Source organism: Lepus europaeus, chromosome 17 (genome assembly GCF_033115175.1).
Source record: "Lepus europaeus isolate LE1 chromosome 17, mLepTim1.pri, whole genome shotgun sequence".
In the NCBI taxonomy this organism is placed as follows: domain Eukaryota; kingdom Metazoa; phylum Chordata; class Mammalia; order Lagomorpha; family Leporidae; genus Lepus; species Lepus europaeus.
This window is the reverse complement of record NC_084843.1, coordinates 26,761,160-26,783,300: the sequence shown is the minus strand read 5'-3', so window position 1 is coordinate 26,783,300 and position 22,141 is coordinate 26,761,160. Positions and strand designations below refer to the sequence as shown.

Sequence of the window (22,141 nt, the reverse complement as noted above, 5' to 3'; positions counted from 1 at the left end):
TGTGACAAGAGCCTGTCCCTACTCACAAGTCTAATTGTAGGAGGTGTGGCAGGGGCAGCCTGGGAGCCTGAGAGAAAGGGGCAGCCAGCCCCTCCGGGAAGGCTGCTGGCCCAGTGTTTGTTGCCTTGAAAGTCACTAAGCCATGTGGGGAGGGAGGAATTCTTGGGGGCCTGGGAAAGCCTGAATTCCAGAATTTCTGCCAGTTATTATAATAGCTACCAGTGATTTAGCATCTACTAGGCACTATATTGGCATCACCTTTTTTTAGACAAGATGTTTTTATTTATTTATTTGAAAGGGTGATGGAGAGAGAACAGGAAACCAAGAGAGAAGGAAAGAGATCTTCCATCCTCTGGTTTACTCCCCAAATGCCCACATAGCCAGGGCTGCGCCGGGCCAAAGCCAGGAGCCAGGAACTCAATTCAGTCTTCCACATGGTTTGGCAGGGACCCATATACTGGGATTATCATCTGCTGTCTCCCAGGTGCATGAGCAGGAAGCTGGATCAGAAGCAGAGGAGCCAGGACTCAAACCAGGCTCTGCAATATGGGATGTGCATGTCCTAGGCAGTGGCTTAATCCATGCCACAATGCCTACCCGATATACATTTTTTTTTAAAGATTTATTTACTTTATTTTAAAGGCAGAGTTACAGAGGCAGAGAGAGAGAGAGAGAGAGAGAGAGAGACATCTTCCATCTGCCGGTTCATTCCCCATTGGCCACAATGGCTGGAGCTGGGCTAATCCAAAGCCAGGAGCCAGGAGCTGTTTACAGGTCTCCCGCACGGGTGCAAGGTTCCAAGGACTAGGACCATCTTCTACTGCTTTCCCAGGTCATAGCAGAGAGCTGGATAGGAAGTGGAGCAGCCAGGACTTCAACCAGCACCCATATGGGATGCCGGCACTGCAGGCGGCAGCTTCACCCACTACTCCACAGCGCTGGCTCCTATACATAATCTTATCTGTTCCTCTGACAACTCCACGAGATGGTTATTAGCTCATTTTACAGGTCAGAGAAGGAGAACAGAGTGTTCCTACTATATGCTAGATACTGCCCTAGATTGGGGTAGTTTGTTTACATCTCTCTCTTACCTCACCCATTTCACAGATGAAAAGGTAGGACTCAGAGAGGGTAAGTGGCTTGCCCGCTGTCACAGAGCAGGGTTAGGGATGAGCAGGGATTGAACCCCAGATCTCTCTGGCTCCTAAGAAAACACTTCCTAATAGTGTTGTAGCATCCCTTAATTGAGCAGGGAGTCCTGGGTAGGGTTGTCAGATTTAGTGAAACAAAGAAGAACTAGGATGGCAAGTTAAATCTGAATTTCAGATAAACAATTGCTTAAAAAAAGATTTAGTTATTTGAAAGGCAAAGAGAGAGAGAGAATCTTCTGTCCTCTAGTTCACTCCCCAAATGTCTGTAACTATGGCATTGGGCTGGTCAAAGCCGGGAGCCAGGAACTCCAGAACTTCATCCGAGTCTCCCACGTGGGCGGCAGGAACCCAAGTACGTTCTGGGGACGCTATCTTCTGCCTCCCATGCACATTAGCAGGAAGCTGGAGTAGCTGGACATGGACTGGGCTCTCCAGCGTGGCATGCGGGCACCCGAAGCAGCTGCTTAACCCACTGGGCCACAATGTCCACCGTGAGGTTTTATTTATTTAGTTAGTATTATTAAGGATGTCCCAAATAATGCAGGGAATACGGTTGATTAAAACCTGCCGTTTATCTGAAATCCGAGGTAAGTGAATACTCTGCCACTTACCTGACCGGCCCAGACCTTCTTTCTCCTCCTGCCTGTAGCCTCCTCCAGCTCTGCCGATGGCTCTCGCCTTCAAGGTGGGCCTTGGTGCCGGCGGGCTGTTGTCTGTGCTCAGCCCAAGGGAGGCTGCTGTTGGGAGGAGGTTGCAATCTTCTGCTCCAGAGGGCAGAGCCGTGGGCTGCTGCCAACTCTGTCACCCACCGTGTGACCCTGGGTGAGTCTTTTCCCTCTCCAGCCAGAGGACCCGGTGTTAGGTGCCAGGTAACACGAGTCTCTCTGCCCGTCCCAACTTTTCCATCACGTCCTCCCCCATTTTCCCATCTGCGGGGCTGGCCCTGTGCCAAGGCTGGTACAAAAATCTACCGCTGCCCTGCTGGGAGGACAGAACACCCAGCTCTGGGACAGGGAGCCAGTGACGGTCAGAGGAGACCCCAGGCCAGAGGGGCGTAGCAGCAGGCCAGGCACTGCGTCTTGTTCAGAGACGAAGACCTGGGGTCCAGGCCCCAGCTGTGCTGACTAGTCCTGTGATCTTTTTTTTTGAAAGGCAGAGTAAATAGTGAGAGAGAAAAGTCTTCCTTTTTGCCATTGGTTCACCCTCCAATGGCCGCTGTGGCCAGCACATCATGCTGATCCGAAGGCAGGAGCCAGGTGCTTCTCCTGGTCTCCCATGCGGGTGCAGGGCCCAAGCACTTGGGCCATCCTCCACTGCACTCCCAGGCCATATCAGAGAGCTGGCCTGGAAGAGGGGCAACCAGGATAGAATCTGGCGTCCCAACCGGGACTAGAACCTGGGGTGCTGGCGCCGCAAGGCTGAGGATTAGCCTGTTAAGCCATGGCGCCGGCCTAGTCCTGTGATCTTCACCAAAGCCAAAGCCTCAGTTTCCCCACCTGCACAGTGGAGACAGCGTTGCCCCATGAGCACGCAGGGCGGGCGAGTAGGCGGGGCCTCAGAAAGGGTGACTGTCAGCGTGGCTGGTGGAGCCTTCCTGGAGGAAGCTGGCCCCTGCAGGCCCCTGGGAGCCTGGCCGGGCGCGCACACATTCCAGGCAGCCTTCGTCTCGGCTACATTTTATTTGTCGGGTTTTTGACAGACGGCTAAATTATACATTGAGTTTTCCACATGACCAAACACCACGTCCCTTCCTTTGATTATCATTTTCAAAAGGGACGATAAAAAAAGAACCTTTCGATGGATCACTCTGAACCCTGAAACCACATGGAGTGCAGAGCTAAAAATAAAAGGGAGTGAGGATGGGTCCCTGAGGAGAAAGGACAGCAGAATCGAGACAAACTCTGCCTGGCCTGGAGGGCCGAGCCTGGCCCGGTGACGTGGTGTCGCCCTCCAGGCCAGGCCGGATAAGGAGCGGCCAACAGGGAGGGTGGGGCGCCGAGCAGCACAAAAATAGCCAGCACTTCAGTCCAGAGGGGAATACAGAGATCTGTCCAGAGCCAGGAGCACGCGAAGGGGGCTGGAGGGAGGCCGGGGCTCCCAGCAGCCGAGGGGGCTGCGGGCTGCCGGACCTCGCACGCTGCTCACCGCCGGCATAATCGCCGGCTCTCAGCTGTGCACCGACATGTTCCCCCGCTCAGCCCACATCAATGACACCCTTGTTTCCATAGCAACCAAGGGAGAGTGAAGGGGAAAGGGTGCATCGCACTGGGCGTGCGGAATCCAGCCAAAAGCGGCCACACGGGGCGGGCCGGAGTTTTCCCACAAGTGCAGCTTGTTCCCATCGCGCCCGCCCTCCCCAGCCAGTGCCTGCCCTCTGCACCCCCCCACCCCGCACTTTCCGATGTGGTGGGCAGGGAGCCTCAGGCCAGCGGGAGGAGGGCCGAAGGGTTCTCCCCTGTCTAGCTTCAAATTCCGGCTTCTGGTCGTGGCCACAACGGGTAGGGGTGGCACTGGGGAGACCAAAGAGGACTTTGGAAGCATTTTGTTTTGACAAATGGGAGCTTTCAAATGCTGTGTTTTTCAGGCTTCTCTCTCTCTCTACCCCAAGCCTCCGGAGGGTCCCACAGGGCTCAAAGGGAAGATGACAGTGTGTGACTGTGATGTCCTCAGTGTCTCTGTCCCTTCAGCTGACACAAATGTGCACAACGTTTACAGAGGCAGTGGCTAGCAGAGGGCAGGTGGCTTCTGCCTGGGGACGGAGCCTTCCCCCTCAGAGCGGTTCTCTAAGTTGGTGGTAAAAAAAAACAAAAAACAAAAAACAAAAAACCTTTCGCAGACCACACACTGCCGGAGTCAGGGTCCCCTGCTGCAGGGATCCGGAACTGCCGTCCCCAAGGCAAGCATCCTGCCCTTCGGATAACACCCGCGGTGCCGATCTGGAAGGAAAAAAGATTTTCCAAGTTCGGAAGCCACACTTCCAGGCTGGAAGAAGGGTGGGCTCAGTGCCTCCTTCCCAGTCAGCTTTGCTGCTGTTCAAAGTCGGAGAGGCGCTTGGGGGAGCCAGAGCTGACAGTTGCACAGAGCAACCAGTTCAATGGTTTAAAGAAAGAAAGAAAAAACAAAAAGCCCTCACCTTCTTTTGTTTTGCAAGTCCTTACAGGCCTGTGCTCAGCAACCCCAGGGCACCTTTTTCCGGCTGGCTTTGTTAATGACTTTCACCCCAACCCGTCTTTGAAACAGGCCAGGCTGCAGTCTCTCCGTCGTAACTCTGGGCCAGAAAGCAGCTGGGCACTGAGTGGGCCCTTCTGCGGGCTCACAGCCGCCGTGGCGGGTCTGGGAAGGCCGCCTCCGAGGACCTACCAGGCACTGCACAGTCTTAGTCATTCCCTGAAAACCCCGGAGCTCAGGCACCGGAACAGAGTTTAATTCAGGAGTCAGGCGGGGCTCTGGCCTGCTTTAGCCATGTTTGAAGCTGGGGATTTCTTTCTGAAGGCTTAGGGAAGCCAGCTCTTTCTGGAATGTGGGGCAGGAGGAGGCTTCTGCCATCCCCCTCGGGTGAGTCCACGGAGGACACCTTGTGCCAGAGAGGCAGGGGTGAGTGGCTTTCCTGGCACGACTCCGGCCATCGCCCCCTCTCCCCCAACGAGCATCCCACCCCACCCCCGTTGCTGGCACTGTAAAAATTGATCTCTTCTAAAAATCGATCCGCCTGGCTTTTCTCAGTGGAGCAGCTTCACGGCAAAGCTGCATTTATTTTTAAAATCTGATAGCAGCAGCCTATTGTGATCATTTAAACACGGAATTCTTTGGGCTTTAGCAACCTCTTCCCTAGGACAGCTCGGGAGAAGCCAGCTAATCTCAGAGCCGGCTGCTCCCTGCTCCGCTGAGCTGGAGAAAGGCTGCACACCAGCCCGAGCCCTCGTGTGAGGGCTTTTTAAGGACCTTGTAATTTTTCTGGAATTAAACCTCCCACTTCTCCTTGCATTCCAGATGTCATTACAGTCAAAAGTCATAAGAATCTGCTTTCCCGTGTGGCGGGCTGAGGGGGCTGGGGAAGGGGTATGTTTCTGTAGCGACTTGTTTGCAAGAAAGGATTTTCTCCCCCTGTCCAAAGGGTGAGGATTACACACACAGTCTCCTACCTGCATGACAAGACAGTTTAATCATCTCCTATCCCTCTCCCCTCCCCCACTGGCCGCTTCCTGCCTCGCAGCCCGCGCTGAGCCTCAGTTGGTGATGGTAAAAGTCACTGACCAGCACCACCAGCACAGCTGCCTGTGGTTTCCAAGCCGTGGAGGGAACGTAAGGGGCAGGTCAGTAGAGGAATGAACTCAGCATATGCGGCTGCTTCCTCGTTTTCTTTTCTTCCTTTTTTTTTTTTTTTTTAAAACAAGAGCCCACTGGAATTGTCTAAACTGCAATGCAATCTCTTCCTCATTTAAAAGATCTCATTTGCTAATCATGTGCTTTGAGACATTTAATACTATTTCAATTATGCAGAGGAAATAATATAATTCCTTTATTTGAAAAATGATACTGAACCTCAGAGATCAGTTGAACCTACTGCTGGGACGGGTATTCTTTTTGAGCTGTGTTGTTCCCTCTCTTCTAACAGCTGTAGCTGTACACAGATGGAAAAACATTTGGTCAGAAAGCAGCAAATTAGTGTTTTCCAGGACCGAATTCGGCTCCCGCAGCTCCTGCGCCTCCATTCGTCTCGATTTTATTTCTTCTTTGCGTTGACATTTTTGCAGACCCAGTTCATGCCATCCTGGAGGGAAATGGGCAGAGAAAGGTGCTGTTAGCTGTAGGAAAGGCACACGGGCTCCAGCTGGGGTCGGGAGTGGGGGTGGGGGTGGGGTAGAGTCCTGGGTCTTCCTTCCCGCACCAGCAGCTCAGGGAAGTCGGCTAGCCTGGGGGCGGGGGGCACCTGGGTGACCAGGGCTGGTGACCTCCTGGGGGGGAAGGGGAGTGCCCAGAGCCTTGTCTGAACTTGAGATGGGTCCTCAGGAACTCCCTCTGAAAAAAGGAACACCTCTGGCTGCACCCAAGGCCGGACGCAAGGGCTATCAGGAAAGGGCCCAGCCAGCTCTGGCTTTTCCTGAGCTGACCTTTGCTAGGGCATTGCATGCAGTCAGCCACCCTTCTGCCGCCCCATTGTGTGTGCGGCGTGACCGTGGACACTCGGGTTAAGTTCAATTTCTTTTCGGAAAAACAAACCGACTGTTACTTGACACACACAAGGGCAATGTGCCTTTCTTTCCTGTCCTGCAGCACCACGGATAGATAGCCGTAGAAGGGACTGGCTGCTTCTCTTAGCCGTAAGCCCTACCAGCTACCAGGGACTGGGGAGAAGTTTCCCTTAAAAGCACAGTGACCTTGAAAGTGTCCTCTCTTAGAAGGCTGGAGGGAGGTACAGACCACACAGCCTTCCAGCCACCTGGCAGGTGGCATGCTTCCTCCCGGGTGCCAGGCCTGTCAGCCCCGACCTCCTTCCCAATCCCCTTTGGTGCCGTATCTGGATGCTCCCCCGGCACCACCACAGTCTCTGCGACCTTCAGGTGTGTGCACAGTGCCCTTGGAGGCCCAGAACAGACCCCACCAGAATCCATGCACAGTGACTCCCTTTCCCTGCCACGATGACCCCGCACTTCCTGTGGCTGTGGGTCTGGCTGCCGACCCCGAACAGCTGAGATGGCTTACAGTAATAAATATCAGCTGACTCCCTGGGCCACTCGGAACATTAATCCCACAAACAATACAGTGCTGCAGAACCGCCAGCAGGCACCTGAGTTCCCAGGGATTACAACCCCACCAGTTGCCATCACAGTGCTTGGGCAGGGGAACGTGCTAATCTGACATTGTCGGGGCAAACCTCACAGCCTCCGCCACGCCACGCCACGCCACGCCACGCCACGCCACGCCACGCCACGTCGAGGGCCAAGAGCCCCCAGGTGGAACACACCTGGCAGCAGCGGGGGCCGGGTGCGAGGTGCTGGAGTGGGCTGAGGGGGACTCCACACGCCTCCCCCAATACAACTGGGTCAGCGATGCACTCAGAAGAGCCAAGGCCAATTTTAAGACCATTTTATGAAAAGGATTAATTTAAGGAGAAGCATGTTTAATTTTAGCAGCTAATTGGTTTCCAAGAAAAAAAAAACATCACCTGTCAGTAGACAAAAAAGATTTTACAAATAAAAGAGGGATGAATAAGATAAGCATCTCTGCCTTCAGCTCAACAGCTCAGCACTTGTGTGGCTTCCCAGCTCCAGGAGCCCGCACAGCCACTCCGAGGGGCCGTCCCTGCCCGCCCTCCTCCGCACACTCGGGATGTTTCAGCAAACCGTCCACTCTGACGGCGGCTGGTTCTCACACCGTGCCAGCACCACTTGGTCTTTTTCCTTATTTTATGGCTGATTCAAGAGGGCTGTTCTTCCAGTACATGAAAGGGAACACAAATGCAGACGAGGAGATAGGGAAAATATTTACTCAGCTGCAGGATCCCAAAGCAGAGGGCAGCTTCTCCCTGGGTAGCTGGTATGGAGGCAGAGGGGGGCTGCAGGCTGAGGCCCTGCTGAGGGGCAGTGTCCTCCGATGTCTGAGGGCCCGCCCAGCCACTCACAGTCCTGCCGACAGAGGGCGCTCTGATGCCAGCACCCACCAGCTCAGCCCCAGCCTCGGCCCAGAGGGCTCATAGCTGGGCCTGCAACCTGAAGGTGCAGGAGAGCCTTAACGGGCATGGAGGCAAAGTCCTGGGCTGGGCCGCCTCGGACCCAAAGCATCTGGGGGGCTGGAGCCCTCTTGCTACCAAGAGGAGGACCTGAGCTGGAGGTGGGTGGGGGAAGCAACAGGACATGGTGTCAGTGGCACCTATATCTAATCACAGGCAGGCTTCGGCAGGCTTCCCTGGGAGGGAAAGAGGACGGTGTCAGCCAAGACCCCTGAGAGGAAGGCCCACGTTGGGCTTGTTCCTCCAGTCACAGAACCCAGCAGCACTACAGTCGATGCCATGGGTGTGGTTGTCTTTTACATCATTCCTGCTGGCGGCCCCGTGAACTGGGTACTGTTATCATTGCCATCTTACGAGGAAATGAAGGCAGAGTGGTGTGTAGTAGGCCATGAGGCCACGCAGCCCAGCTCCCGCATCGGTGCCCTTGACCCATTGGCCATTCCATGCACAAGGGCAGTGGCCAGGAAGGAGCTCAGCCTCCACTGAGAGCAGAGCCTGGGATCTCCCTGATGTCAGGAAAGGGAGCAATTCCAGTTGACTTCCTTATAATTTTTAAATTTTAAATGTTCCCTTGTCCTCTTCTTTTATTAAAAAACATTTTTTGAAAGGCAGAGAGAGGGAGTGCCCCTATCCACTGGGTTCACCTCCCAAATGCCTGAAGCTGGGAGCCAGGAACTCAGTCCAGGTCTCCCACGTGGGTGGCTGGGTCCCAGCTACTTAAGCCATCACCTGCTGCCTCCCAGGGTGTGCGTTAACAGGAAATTGGAACCAGGAGTTGAGCTGAGCCTGGAACCCGGGCATTCTGACACAGGACCCAAGTGTCCCAAGCAGCATCTTCATGGCTACGCTAAATGCCTGTCCCCAGTTCCAGTTAATTCGTCATGAGCAGCTCCCAGCCAAGTACCCTGCATGGCTCTGCCACAGCTCTGAAGGCGCCAGAGATTGTTTTTGGCTGGGCGCTCTCAAGATTCCTGGGCTGCCAGGTAGCCATGTGGAAGCTGCATGGTCCTGGCACATTAATGCTCCTCCAAGACACCACCTCCAGGGGCAAGCGTGGGAGGGGCAACCTCCTGCCTCCTCTGAGTGTGAGTGCCGCTCTACACACTCGCTGCTGTCTGGCAAGGCTCTGTTTTCTTAAAACACACAATGGAGACAAGGTGATCACTTACTCCAAGTACGTTGCTGCCCTGCCTCTAGACAAGGAAATGAACTCACAGGTTTGTTTAACGGTTGAACCTTTATTGTTAAGAACTGGTTTGACCAATTTTCTGCACATCTGATCTTCACTGCGGGAATGACAATCTTATGGTTTGTTCCTACTTTGTTCCTCCACTGCACCTCCCCCCGCCCATCTTGCTGAAACTGAATTGGAAGTGATTAGTTTCTGTTCAATAATAGAGACCGAAGAGAGAGACATGCACCCTCAAATACTGAGCTTTCTTTGGCCTTGTGCAGCACAAATACATTCCACCAGGTCCCTACCCTCACCACTGGGGGAGATCCATCCCCTCCCCACCGACACGCCTGGAAGCCTGCTGATCACAGAGCTCCATGCAGCAGGATTTAAGGTGCATGGAGTCTTTCTCTGGGAGGAGTGGTCTTTGGCTAAACTGTTCTTTTTAATCTGATCCCTGTCCAATGCACTCATCACTGCTCCATGCTCAGAAGAAAGCTGGTGGCAGCCATGCTTGGGCGGCCTTGGTGTTTAAAGCCATGTCGACTACGCAGCTCCTTCACTCATTGTTCTTTTTTTTTGACAGGCAGAGTTAGACAGTGAAAGAGATAGAGAGAAAGGTCTTCCTTCCGTTGGTTCACCCCCTAAATGGCTGCCACGGCCGGCGCGCAGCGCCGATCCAAAGCCAGGAGCCAGATGCTTCCTCCTGGTCTCCCATGTGGGTGCAGGGCCCAGTGACTTGGGCTATCCTCCACTGCCTTGCCGGGCCATAGCAGAGAGCTGGCCTGGAAGAGGAGCAACCGGGACAGAATCCGGTGCCCCGACCGGGACTAGAACCGTGGGTGCCGGCGCCGCAGGCAGAGGATTAGCCTAGTGAGCTGTGGCACCGGCCCATTCATTGTTCTAAGATGCTGTGGAACTCAGATCCTTGCTGAGCAATGTAGCCACTGGCCCCCGGGGTCAAGGAGCAGCTGGGTACGGGCTACATAAAATAGTGCTTGCGATGAACATTTCTCAGGTGACAAAGGCCACTGCAGCACACAGGGAGCCAAATCTGCATGTCCTGAGTTTGCTTTCTTAGTCCCAGGAAGGTTTGAACATTTAAAAATAAACTTGAGGACTGATTCACAAGTATGCAATTCCGTGTGTACCTGGAGTCAATAACAACTGGTACCAGGCCTCAGAACAAGTGGTAAATGACATTTAAAACATGTATTGAAATTCTATTGGCATACTCAGGCAAACTCCCAGGACAGAAGAAAATGAAGCAAAAGCTTAAGGAGCTGGGCTAGTGGTGTGCAGCTGCAAGGCTGATGCTCAAGTTCAGCTCACACCCCCACATTCAGACCACTGAAGGGAGGCAGCTACGTGACTGGACAAGGGAAGAGGGGCCACGTGGGATGGATGGAAGAGAAATTGGGGGGCATGAGATGGCGGCCTGGAGAGCAACAACCGGGGGACATCCTGGAAGCTCAAGGCACTGGTGCAGGCGGGTCTCTGTGAAGCCCAAGGCTAGAAGTCAGGTTAAAACTACCCATACTGGGGCCGGCTATGGCATCCCATATGGATGCCAGTTAGGTTCCAGCTGCTCCACTTCCCTTCCACCTCCCTGGTAATGTGCCTGAAAAAGCAGCAGATCAGATGGCCTAAGTCCTTGGACCCCTGCACCCACATGGGAGACTTGGAAGAAGCTCCAGGTTCTTGGTTTTGGTCTGGCCCAGTCCTGGTTATTGCAGCCATTAGGGGAGTGAAGCAGTGGATGGAGGATCTCTGTCTCTCCATCTCTCTAACTCTGACTTTCAAGTAAATAAATAAAACTTCAAAAACTGTCCATCTCTGCTTTGAATGGAAACCCACAGCTAGTGTAATTTTAACCACGCACACACCCCACACTATTTTAGGGAGGGGCAGGTATTTGTTAAGACGCGAGGCTGGGACACCCACACCCCTTATCGCAGAGCCTGGATTCGCGTCCTGGCTCTGCTCCTGATTCCAGCTTCCTGGGAGGCAGCCCGTGACCAAGTAGCTGGGGCCCTGCCACCCACGCGGGAGATGGAGATTGAGTTCACATCTCCTGGCTTCAGCTGCCCAGCACAGGCCCTGTGGGCGGGCCTTTGGGGGAGTGAACCAGCAGATGGCAGCTCTGTCTGTCTCTGTTTCCCAAGGAAATAAGCCAATCAAAGCAGAATATCAGAAGCTGCAACAAGCAGGAGAGCTATGGTCCGGGGCTCAGCCCTGCGTCTGTACCTTTCTCTGGCGCTAAGCCTGTTCTCTAGACACTCAAGGGAAAAGAACAGAACCAGGGTCCCAGTGCCATTGCTATGCCCTAGGAGAGGCCCAGCACCAGGCCCATCCCAGGGGCTCAGGGGCGGCTTCCGCCGTGCTTGTCGGGGGAGCTTTGGGCTGTCTCTCCCAGACAGTCTTCAGTTCCCGTCTGCCTTCATCCACTTGACATAACCGGGACTCCTGCGCTCCATCCGCACGGCGGCCTCTCGGCAATGGGGGTTTTCAAGCCTGCCATGCTCCTTCGGCTTCTCATGCCCCTTCCCTCTTCTCTGCTCCTCAGCTTCCCATGAAACCTGCTTTAACTGCAGGATGTGCTGGCCTCCTGGTCACCAGCGATCAGGGCGGAGGGATGTGGCCCAGTGCCCCCAAGCCCCTCGGAAGTCACCCTGCACACCCGTGGCCGTGGCTGCTAAACAACCCAGGGACTTAGTGGCTGTCCTGAAAGGACCACACAAAAGACCAGGTGCCACAGGCCCTGAAATCCACCGGCAGCCGCCAGCTCCCAGGAGCCGCCCTTCTGCTCTGGGGGAGTGACATGCCTGCCCTAGGTGGCCCACCCCGGGCGCGGGGCACAAACCAGCAGATCCGCGGAGGCTCCCCCAGCTCACCCACTTGGGGTGCCTGCTGTCCATGGGCACGAGACCAGTTTCTCAAACACAGTTTGATTAAACACAAGTCACAAGCATACTGCACAGAGGTGCTGTCTTCAGAGACCTGCCACGGGGACAGAAATCCCAGCTCTTTTTCTTTTTTAACCTTTGCGCATGTTCTCTCAGGGCCATTGGAGCTGTGCTGCCATGTTAGCTGGCCAACTCATTGAGCGCCTGATCATTCCGGTAGCTCTGCCTATCACTGGCCAGATTCTTGGGTGGGGTTAGGGGAGGGGGGGGTCAGGCTGGGGAGGGGAGGGTAAAGTAGGAATTCAGGGAATTGAAGCAATTATTACACAATATCCGTGTCTGAAAGTGAACCCCAAACACTTAGATCTTATTTGTGGACATTTTTTTCTGGTGAAGTCTTTCATTTTTAGGACTATGCTTAAGCCTTAATTAACATGAATCGTTAAAGGCCTGCCCTTCAACTAAGCAACTGTGGGAAGGAATTCTACACAGGTGAGTGTTCTTTAGGGCGAACACCAAGAAGCTGGCTGAGTGGACAGGAGCTCGGCCACACGGGTTCCCCGAGGGAGGGCCCTGGTCAACGAGGCCTCACGTGGGAAGTGTTTCCCCAGAGAAGCTCCGCGACCTTTTTCCCGTCCCCAAAGGTTACCACGAAAGGACAATAGGCAGCAGATTCTCTTCGTAATTAACATTTTTATTAAATAACCCATTTCAAATAATGGTTAAATTCTCTAAATTTATATCATTCTATTAACCATAATCTAATCTCATTAACCTTGAAATCCCAGTCTTAACTACCCAATTCTGTACACCATGGTACTATCTACTCAACTAATTAAGTGACCTTCAAACTATTTCTCCTCTATAGAAAATCATTTTTTTGCTCATGGGTTCTTTGCTAGCTTCCTCTCCCTGTCACTCGCCGTGGGTCTGGCTGCTGCAGCCCCCGCTCTGAGCTGTCCTACCGAAGGCCGCCACGCAGAAGCACCTCGCTCTGCTGAAACTGGCCTCTTCTGCAGCTGTCCCCTGGGTCCCCTCCCTGATGCGCTGCCTGCCTCTCTCGTGGCCTCAGCACCCTGCCTGTCACAGCTCACTCCTCACATCTCCCTCAGCGCGAGCTGGCGGGGTGCGTGTGTGCGTGTGCGTGTGTGTGGCGGGGCAGGGAAGACAATGACAGGCGCTCCTTCCGGCCCAGCATGCAGTGCGCTTGGCTTTGCCACCACTGCTACTGAGCTGACTCCAGGTCCCACGCTCCGCCCCAGCTTTCGCATCCCCGAGGCTCCTGAAGACACCAGACCCTGGCTGTTAGCTGGGCTTGGCTTTCCCTTCCTTTCAAAGTACTGGCCGAGTGGAAGAGGAGGGCGGAGCTGCGCTCCCACTTTCTCCTGAGTTTCTTTCCTCTAGCTCCGCCTCACGCCCCCATCCCGCCTCGGGGCGCTCTCCATTTCCCGAGTTTGCTGTGCGACCCCTCTGAAGGCTCCCACGGCACCCAGAGCCCTCCTGCTGCGGGGCTTGGTTTAAACCCAGGCCTTCTCCCGGGCCTCATGCACATCACGTGATAGGAAAAACCTATCGTTTAAAGAGTAGATTAGAACTAGAGAAAGCGAACAAAATAGCTGGAGTTCACCTCAGAAACACCAGGCTGTGCCGTGCGTGACGTGGGAGCAGTCTGTGAAGCGGGCTAGAAAACGCAGGTAAGGTGGCTCCCACAGAACAAGCACCACGCGATATCTCACGGCAGGCTCTCTAGAACAACAGAACTCCGCATGGGAGCCAGTGCAGTGTGGAATGGGGCTGGGGGAGAGGAAACAAGGTTTCACTTAGGATATGTCTATACAATTGTTTTATAAGCAGAATCGAGGAAGGAAGGAAATAAATACAACTTAAAACAACAACAAAACTTCCTTAAACCTAAACCTCAGAGACCCACAGGGCTCCTGAGGTCGCCGTGGAGCTGCAGCCAAGGCCACCTGTGGCTACTTAGGACGCCCACCACATACCCTTGCGGGCAGCAGTCCGAGGAAGGCCATCCTGCCGCCCTTAGCTCAGAGGCAGACACAGCAGCAGGCGCAGGCTGTTTGTGCAATGCGGAGGCAAACCCTGACAATTCCAGGAAGTGGTTATTTGCCCGGGGTAAGAGCAGTAAGGCCATTTGCAGAGAATGTCTCGGAAGAGAGGGAAGCCCAATACTAGAAGGGAGATGGAAAGAGGCCGCGAGACACTGACCCAGAATCCAACCTCAGGTCCACATCCTCATGTGCCAAGCTCAGAGGCAAGCAAGCCGGCTGTGCCATCAGAGACGCGAGCCATCTGGCAGCGAGGGTGCCCACCCCCTCAGTGGCCCTGGGTCCCAGCTCTGGCAGGTGCACCTGACATCTGAAACAAGGCAGGCGGAGAACGTTGGGGTACAGAGTGCCAAGTGGTCTCGGGGGATGCGGACCGGAGCTGAAACTGCTCATCGTTCTCGGAGCTGGCCTCCCGAGAGCCAGAGAGACAACCGTTTTCTGCCCTGAATGAATATTAAATGAGCGGCTCCTCTGACAGCAGCAGCTTCCCCGTGGGAAACCAGGAAACAGACACCACCCCGGAGGGCAGGGGAGATAGCGGAGACCTGGTATGTACCTAGCATGGTTAGTGATGGCTGTCACCTTGAGGGGACAGGTATTTAGCCGTCCCGACACCCAACCCAATCATCAAAGAATCCCAGAGTCAGCAGCAACATTCAGAGCCTTCTGCTCTGGCCCCCGCCCTAGCGGGGCCAGCACGCTGCCTGCATGGGGTGGTTCACCTGTGGCTTTGCTGGGACACTTCATGGTATCTGACTGGTTGCTAATTAGGAGAGAGCCAGACTCCTCCTCCGTGCCCTTCACGTCCTGCAGCAGGTCATCTGCCAATCAAAGGCTATCTGTTGTGTATCTTTTTTCCTACCCAGATCAGCCCGAACAAGGAGACAGGCAGGTGACCGGGCCTTCCTGTAGTCTCACCTGAATGCCCTCTCCTGTGAGAGCTGAGCAGGACTGGATCTGCCAGACTCGGTCACGGATGGTGTGCAGGTTCAGTCCCTCTGCAATTTCAGAGGCTGGGGCCGCCGTGAGCAGGTCCTGCTTGTTAGCGAAGATGAGCACTGGCACACAGCTTAGCTTTTCTTCTTCCAGTAATTCAGCTAGTTCCTGGATGGGGGGCAGGGGCAGGGGGAAAGCGCCGATACTGAACCATGTGCGTCTGATTAGAGAAAACAGTTACAGGATCAATTAGCAAGCTCCAGGAGTCTCATGCCCCAGCCTAGGGAAGAATCCCCTTGGCAGATTCTTGGGCCCAGCTCAGGGAAGCTGCTTTGAGAAGGCTGAGCCAGGGCTCAGCAATCTGCATTTCTGACACTCTTGGGAGAGTCTGCCATAGGTGACCCATAGATCACACTTTGAGAACCAGCCCAAGGGAGAATCTAAGCAGCAGCTAGAGATTTTACATTTACTCAAGGTTATTATCTGCATCTAACTTTTAATGCATATATATATATGCAGGTGTATATATATAATTTAAACTGAAAATGACAATTACTTTGAGACTATAACTCTGCTTTGTCTCTCTAAAACATGCATGTATATGGATTATATTTCATCAAACTATATCCTAAAATAAGTTTATAGTCCATCTGACAAGGTCTTTGATCTTTTTAAAAATATATATATATTTTTTGAGAGACAGGAAGAGCTCCCATCTACTGGTTCACTAGCCACATGCCTACCATCAAAGGCTGGCGCTGGGCCAGGCTGGACAGGAACTGGAAAGTGAATGTGGGTCTCGCACGCAGGTAGCAGGAACCCAGTTACTTGAATCATCACTGCTGTCTCCCAGGTCTGCATTAGCAGGCAGCTGGGCAGGAGCTGGAGCTGGGATTGAACTCGGGCACTCTGATGTGGCAGGGGGCTCTGAACCAGCATCTTGACTTGGAGGCTAAATGCCTGCACCAAGGTCCTTGAATTTTATGTTACGGGCTGAGGTCAAAACTGAATGCTGACTTTGTCTGCAGTAAGAGGTGGTTCACATGTAGAAATGATAGGCCCCACCTGTTCCACCATTAAGTCTATATTTTAGCTACTTAATACACTTGTGTTCTCAAAGACAGCTGTAAGTTTCAGGAGGCAGACTATTTACGACCTTCTCTACCTCCCAAGGTCATGGTTAGCACTGGTTCACACAGGCAATGATCTCAGAACCATCAGGCATAGAAAGGAGATGGGTTGTCTCCAGGGCCCTGGAGTTCTCAACCTAATTTCCAAGAAAAAGCAACATAAACTAGGGGATTGCTACTCTTAGAAGACCACCTGTGGCAGTAGTCTAGGACACAGGCCAAGGACTCTGCCCTGAGAGCTAAGCCCACACCACCCTGGCTGCTTCCATCGGCGATCTACTCTGGCTAAGATGGCTATGCCCACTGCTCCTGTATGTAAGACCGTGTACACAAATCACATCATGTAATATGTTGACATATACCCTGCATCTGAAACCAAATTTGGATATTGGGTATATTTAATCTTCTGTCTTACAAATAAGAGGGGCTTAGCTTGGCTTGCACATTTCTTCCCATTCTGTCAAATTTGTCAGAGTTACCCCTCGGTCAGTAAAGTAGGTGTTGAGAAATACTACTAGAAATGGTAAGCGAATTGTTCCTCCGGGTTTACTTCTACAAGGCCTGGGAAGAAACTGGAGGAGTTTCTGGGTATGGTACAAAGTTGCATTTGCTGGAATAGTGTATACTCAATCTGATTAAAGCTAAAAGGCTTTAATCACAAAATTATTTAAAGGAGTCTCAACTAATTTCTTTTTTGACATCTGATATTTTTGCCTTCTTACCAGAATGACTATCTGGTTTGAACTGTAAAGGTTAAACTAAAAAATACCTGACCCTCACACATTTACAGGGTGGATTAATGAATACCCGAGTATGTGGAAACTGTCTCAACAGAAAAATTATTTACCTGACCCGTCTCTTCAAACCTTTTTCTGTCTGCACTGTCAATCACATATATCTGTAGGGGAAGAGAAGGAGGTTACTACAACAAGCAGCGTGCGTGAAGGCAGCAGGCGGGCAACCCCGGTCAGCAGACTTCGGATTAGCACTGGACCCCAAAAGTGACCTTGTCGATGGAGGCAAAATGAACATATAAACTAATTAATTAAATAAACAGGGGATGCCCCAAAAACACCTCCAAAGTCCCGGAAGTCAGGAAAGCCTCAAGTGGGATAAAAACGGTTACGTTTCACAGGCACTTGATGGGTCACTATGCATCCCTACGAGGCTTCTCTGTGAACCTGCGCTACAACTTGCTGGGACAGACTTCATTATTGTCCTGCTTTACACATGAATAGAAGTCCAAAGCTAAGTAACCGGCCCAGGCCACATCTGGAATTTGACAAAGCTGGGGTTTAGACTCAAGCCTACCAGACAGTTAAGGCCATGGCTGCACTTAACCATGTTGCCAGCGGCATCCCAAACTGCCAGAATGGAAGGGCTGGGCTGTGGGGCACTGCACTTGGGATCCCATGTTCTCCGAATGCTGTCACCCTGGAAGTAGGCAGCATTAACTACATGCTGACTTCAGGGGCTGAGGCATGAGGCACCGTGATCTCCTCCCAATCCCACCTTCCCTGGAGGCTTGAAGGTCAAGATCAAATACTGGAAACAGAAGGGCAAGGGCTTTGCCAGAAGAGAAATCTTGAGATTCAGCATAAATTATAAATCTCAAGCTTTCTCCCCCACCCCTGAATTTCAATTAATGAATAAACAACTTTCCATGACAATAAGAGAAATAAGGTAAGAAAAAAAGAAAAATCACCAAGTTATAGCATCCAAACACAATAACTACAATAATTTCCTGTGCAAAGTTCCTTTCTAGTCCTCCTTAAAATGAAAAAAAGAGAAAACTATAGAGATAATTTTATAGTTGTTTTCATTAAAAGTTATAGTAAATGTTTTCCCAGTTACTAATCTAAAATTATCAATTTTTAAACTTTCTTTAAATAATTTTAAATTGTTATTAAGTAGTCTAATAGAAATGCCACCTTCATTTAATATAGATGCAAAGATTTGTAAAATATTTATTTATTTGAAAGGCAGTGTTGTGTATGTGGGGGGAGAGCGAATATCTTCCATTAGCTGGTTCACTCCCTAAGTGCTTACAACAGTAGGGGCTGGGCCAGACTGAAGTCAGGAGCCAGGAACTCCACCTGGGTCTCCCATGAATGTGGCAGGGACCCAAGTACTTGGGCTACCATCTGCTGCTCCCAAGGCTCTTTAGCAGGAAAGCTGGATCAGAAGCTCAGACTTCTTTCTTTTTCATTTCTTTTTTTTAATATTTTTATTTATTTATTTGAAAGTCAGAGTTGTATAGAGGAAACAGAGAGAGACCTCCTATCCACTGGTTCACTCTTCAAAAGACTGCAACAACCAGGCTGGGGCCAGGATGAAGCCAGGAGCCAGGAGCTTCTTCTGAGTCTTCCACATGGGTGCAGGGGACAAGCACTTGGGCCATCCTCTGCTGCTTTGCCAGGCACATTAGCAGGGAGTTGGATCAGAAGTGGAGCAGCTGGGACTCGAACCAGAGCTCATGTGGGATACAGGCATGGCAAGCCATGGCTTTAAAAAAAAAAAAGATTTATTTATTTTATTTAAAAGAGTTGCAAAGAGAGAGAAGGAGAAGCAGAGAAAAGAGGTTTTTCCATCTGCTGGGTCACTCCTCAATTGGCTGCAATGGCCAGAGCCACGCCCATCTGAAGCCAGGAGCCAGGAGCTTCCTCCAGGTCTCCCATGTGGGTGCAGGGGCCCAAGACTTGGGCCATCTTCTACTGTTTTCCCAGACATAGCAGAGAGCTGGATTGGAAATAGAGCAGCCAGGACTTGAACCTGTGCCCCTATGGGATGCTGGCACTGCAGGTGGTGGCTTTACCTGCTATGCCACAGTGCCAGTCCCAGAGTTGAATCAGACTCTCCAAATGGGATATGGGTGATCCCATTGGTGGCTCAACCCATCGTTCCACAATGCCTACCTCACAAATATTCTCTTTTAAAAGAGCATATTCAATTGAAAACAAAGTTACAAGAAAACCCTTCACTGTACTCATTGTATATCTTAATCATAGAAGCTGATACACTGTGAAGCACAGAGGCATTTCTGGATGCAGGTCAAATTCTGTTACACTGAAAACTTGCTGTCTTGTGGAAAAAAATTAAACTGTATTTGCTTAATGCTTTGTATCTAGAGTCATTAGTGCTAAACATGGTACCAAGAACCACGGTCAGCTTTTTCTCTCAAGAATATCCTATGTTAGAGCGCCTGGGTTAAGTCCAGCTCTGCTCCGAATTCCAGCTTCCTGCTAGTGGAACCCTGGGAGACAGCTCAAATTAGCTTGGGTCCCTGCCACGGGGGAGACACAGATGAAGCTCCTTTCTCCTGACTTCAGCCTGGCCCAGCCCTGGCCACTGTGGGTATCTAAACAGAGAACTGGCAGATGGGAGCTCTTTCTTTGTGTCTCTCTGTGTACCACTCCGTTAAAGTAAAATTTTTTTACATTGAAAATTATTTTAATCTAAGAACAAGCTAATCAATCAAAAAAATTCTGGTCTTCAGTCAGAACGTATCAGAGACCAGTTAACATTTATTGAGCTTTTGATTGATCTTAAAACAGTGCAGACTTTCAAAAACCAAGTCATAAAATCCGCGACACTCAGAATGACGCTTTAGGCAAAGCCAATTCTGTTATCTGGCAGTTACTTTGAAATTCTTGTTTGGCAATAGAGGGAGGACTTGGAACAGCAGCTTTTTCTCGAGGGTGCTCTGGCCTCTGCCCCCAGACTGCTGTCCAGGGTGCACCAGGACTCTTTGTCTCTCGGCTTGCTGCTGCTCCCTCCTGCTGCCACCTTTTGGCCATTTCATTCCTAAGTATTTCTCCGTCAGATGGTAGGCAGCAGGGAGAGGACAGGACATTCAAGTGTGGCTTTTTACCCATGGCTTGAACAAAATTCTAAGAGGGACATGTAAGTGTTGGGATAACATGCAGTTTTCCAGTACATGTGCTCTCTCAATCCCCTTGCAGTATTGCTGCCAAGGGCTCAGCGACGCCGGGGAGAGAATACAGGACCACGCTGCCTTCTTTCCAGGGTTTGAGATCTATGTCACCTGATGTCCTACACTTTAGCTATGGGTGCGATAACAAAGTTATTTTGTTTAAATTCTGTTAAGTTCAAACACAAAGCTAATAATAAATAGAGTAACAGGAATATACCTTGAAAAACATTACATATTATTAAAAATTTATTTGAAAGGCAGAGAGAGAGAGAAAAGAGGGATTGGTAGGAAAGGGGGCGGGGAGGAGGAGACAGGAGAGAAGAGAGGGGAGGGGAGGAGACAGAAAGCTCCCATCTCCTGGTGGGGCTGGACCCGCAGCCAAAGTTGGGAGCCAGGACTTCAATGCAGGTCTCCCATGCAGGTGGGAGGAACTTTAGTGACTTGAGCCACAGGGTCCATGTTCGCAGGAAGCTGGAGTCAGGAACTGGAGCTGGGAGTTGAACCCAGGCCCTCTGACGGGGTGTGAAGGTGTCTTAACTGACACCAACTGCAAGGTACAGAGCCCTCCCCTGTGATATTTAACTTATCAAAAGGCTGTTCTTATTTCCTGCTCTGAAGAGAGCTGGAAGACGCACTGTCTCTATCACACTTCAGGTTTTCTTTCTTAGCCCCTTCCCTCAAACGAACAGAGCTGAAGTCAGATGCTCTCAGCATCGTCCTCTGTGAGAATAACCCTGGCCCTTTCCACTGCACCCTCTTTCCGCGCTCTGAAGCAAGGGCAGGGAGACGTCCTCTCGAAGGGGTCAGTGGTCAACGTCATAGGCTGCAGGCCCAGGCCAGCTCTTCCACAGTTGCTGACCTGTGCTGACAGGAAGAAAGCCCCCACCGAGAGCCTGCACACCAATGCGCACGGCTGTGCCCCCCCAGGACCTCACTCAAGGACACTGAAAGCTGGATTTCATATCATTTGCGCATTATGAAATATTCTTTTGATTTTTTTCCAACCACTCGGGAATGTAAAAGCCACTCTGAGCTCACAGGCTGCCTGGGAACAGGAGGCAGCTGGCTCAGGGTCGCCCGTGCTCTGAAGCAGTATTTACTGCGGCACTCTAGAGGTAATGAGAAGAGTTAACCAGGCAACTGTGTGTGCGGAGCCTCAAGCCCACTCTTCCAGGCAGCACCCAGTCTAGGGCAATAGGTCTTTTTCAACCAATAATGGAAGACTATTAAGCACAGACATACAAATATAGCCCATCAACCACTGCAGCCAAGCTGCTACAGAACAGGTGGACAGGGCCTTAGACTCTAACCCTGGGGACTCAGCTGCTTCCCCAAACTTGTTTGATCTCCAATGGCACTGGAAAATAATGAACAGCTGACTTTCAACCCAAAACGCTGTCTTGTGCTAGTGTCTGGCGTTGCTGGACAAACCTTCCTTAGAGCTGCTCTGGAACGATTTCTGCTGCATTGTTCATTAATTCCTGGGCGCTCTCACCTAGTGGGCGTGCAGAAGCCAGGGTCATATTACTGCCACCTTGCAGTCTGTCCTCAAGGTGGCAGGGCTTGGGACTTAAAGTCACCCTCACCTGTAGACCAGTTTCTGAGACCCCCTTTTGGCACCTCACAATCAATATCCTTGAAGATGGCTCCTCTGGGAGTTCTTCCGGGCACCTTAATCCAGCAGGTGAGCACACGGAAATGTTACTGCTCTCAGCCGCCTGCTTTTTCCCAACTCTTGGTTGAAAAAGGAAAAGGGAATCTAGAGCTTTTAAAAATTAATACACTTTTCTTTAGGTGTCGGTGCTGTGGCATAGTGGTCTAAGCCGCCATCTGCAGCCGGCATCCCATATGGGCACCAGTTCGAGTCCTGTTAGGTTTACAGAATAATTGCATGTATGGCACAGAGTTGCACATACTTACCCTACTCTCAACACCAACCCCTACATTATACCCCTAGTAATCTTGCTTTAGTGTGTGGTACATCTGTTAATAACAAGCTAATATTAATACACAAAGTTCATTCATTTAAGTTCTAAAGTTTAAAATAATTTTTTTAGATTTGAGAGGCAGAAAGACAGATGGACAGGGCTCCCACCCACTGTGACAACTGAGGA

The 22,141-nt window shown here is 51.6% G+C and overlaps 1 protein-coding gene across 2 annotated transcripts in view; it reads right to left on the bottom strand.

The window, feature by feature from the left end:
* Positions 1–5,622: 5,622 nt before the first annotated feature.
* Positions 5,623–22,141, bottom strand: part of ARL3 (ADP ribosylation factor like GTPase 3) — a 36,260-nt gene continuing 19,741 nt past the window's right edge. Inside the window, exons 4-6 of one of the 2 annotated variants that reach the window (XM_062215291.1) lie at positions 16,941–16,991; positions 14,946–15,131; positions 5,623–5,922 (exon numbers count right to left, since the gene is read on the bottom strand). In XM_062215291.1, coding sequence (XP_062071275.1) covers positions 5,875–5,922; positions 14,946–15,131; positions 16,941–16,991 — 285 coding nt within the window. In that variant the 3' untranslated portion in view covers positions 5,623–5,874. The remainder of the gene's footprint in view (positions 5,923–14,945; positions 15,132–16,940; positions 16,992–22,141) is intronic. The other variant, XM_062215292.1, reaches the window with a different exon arrangement.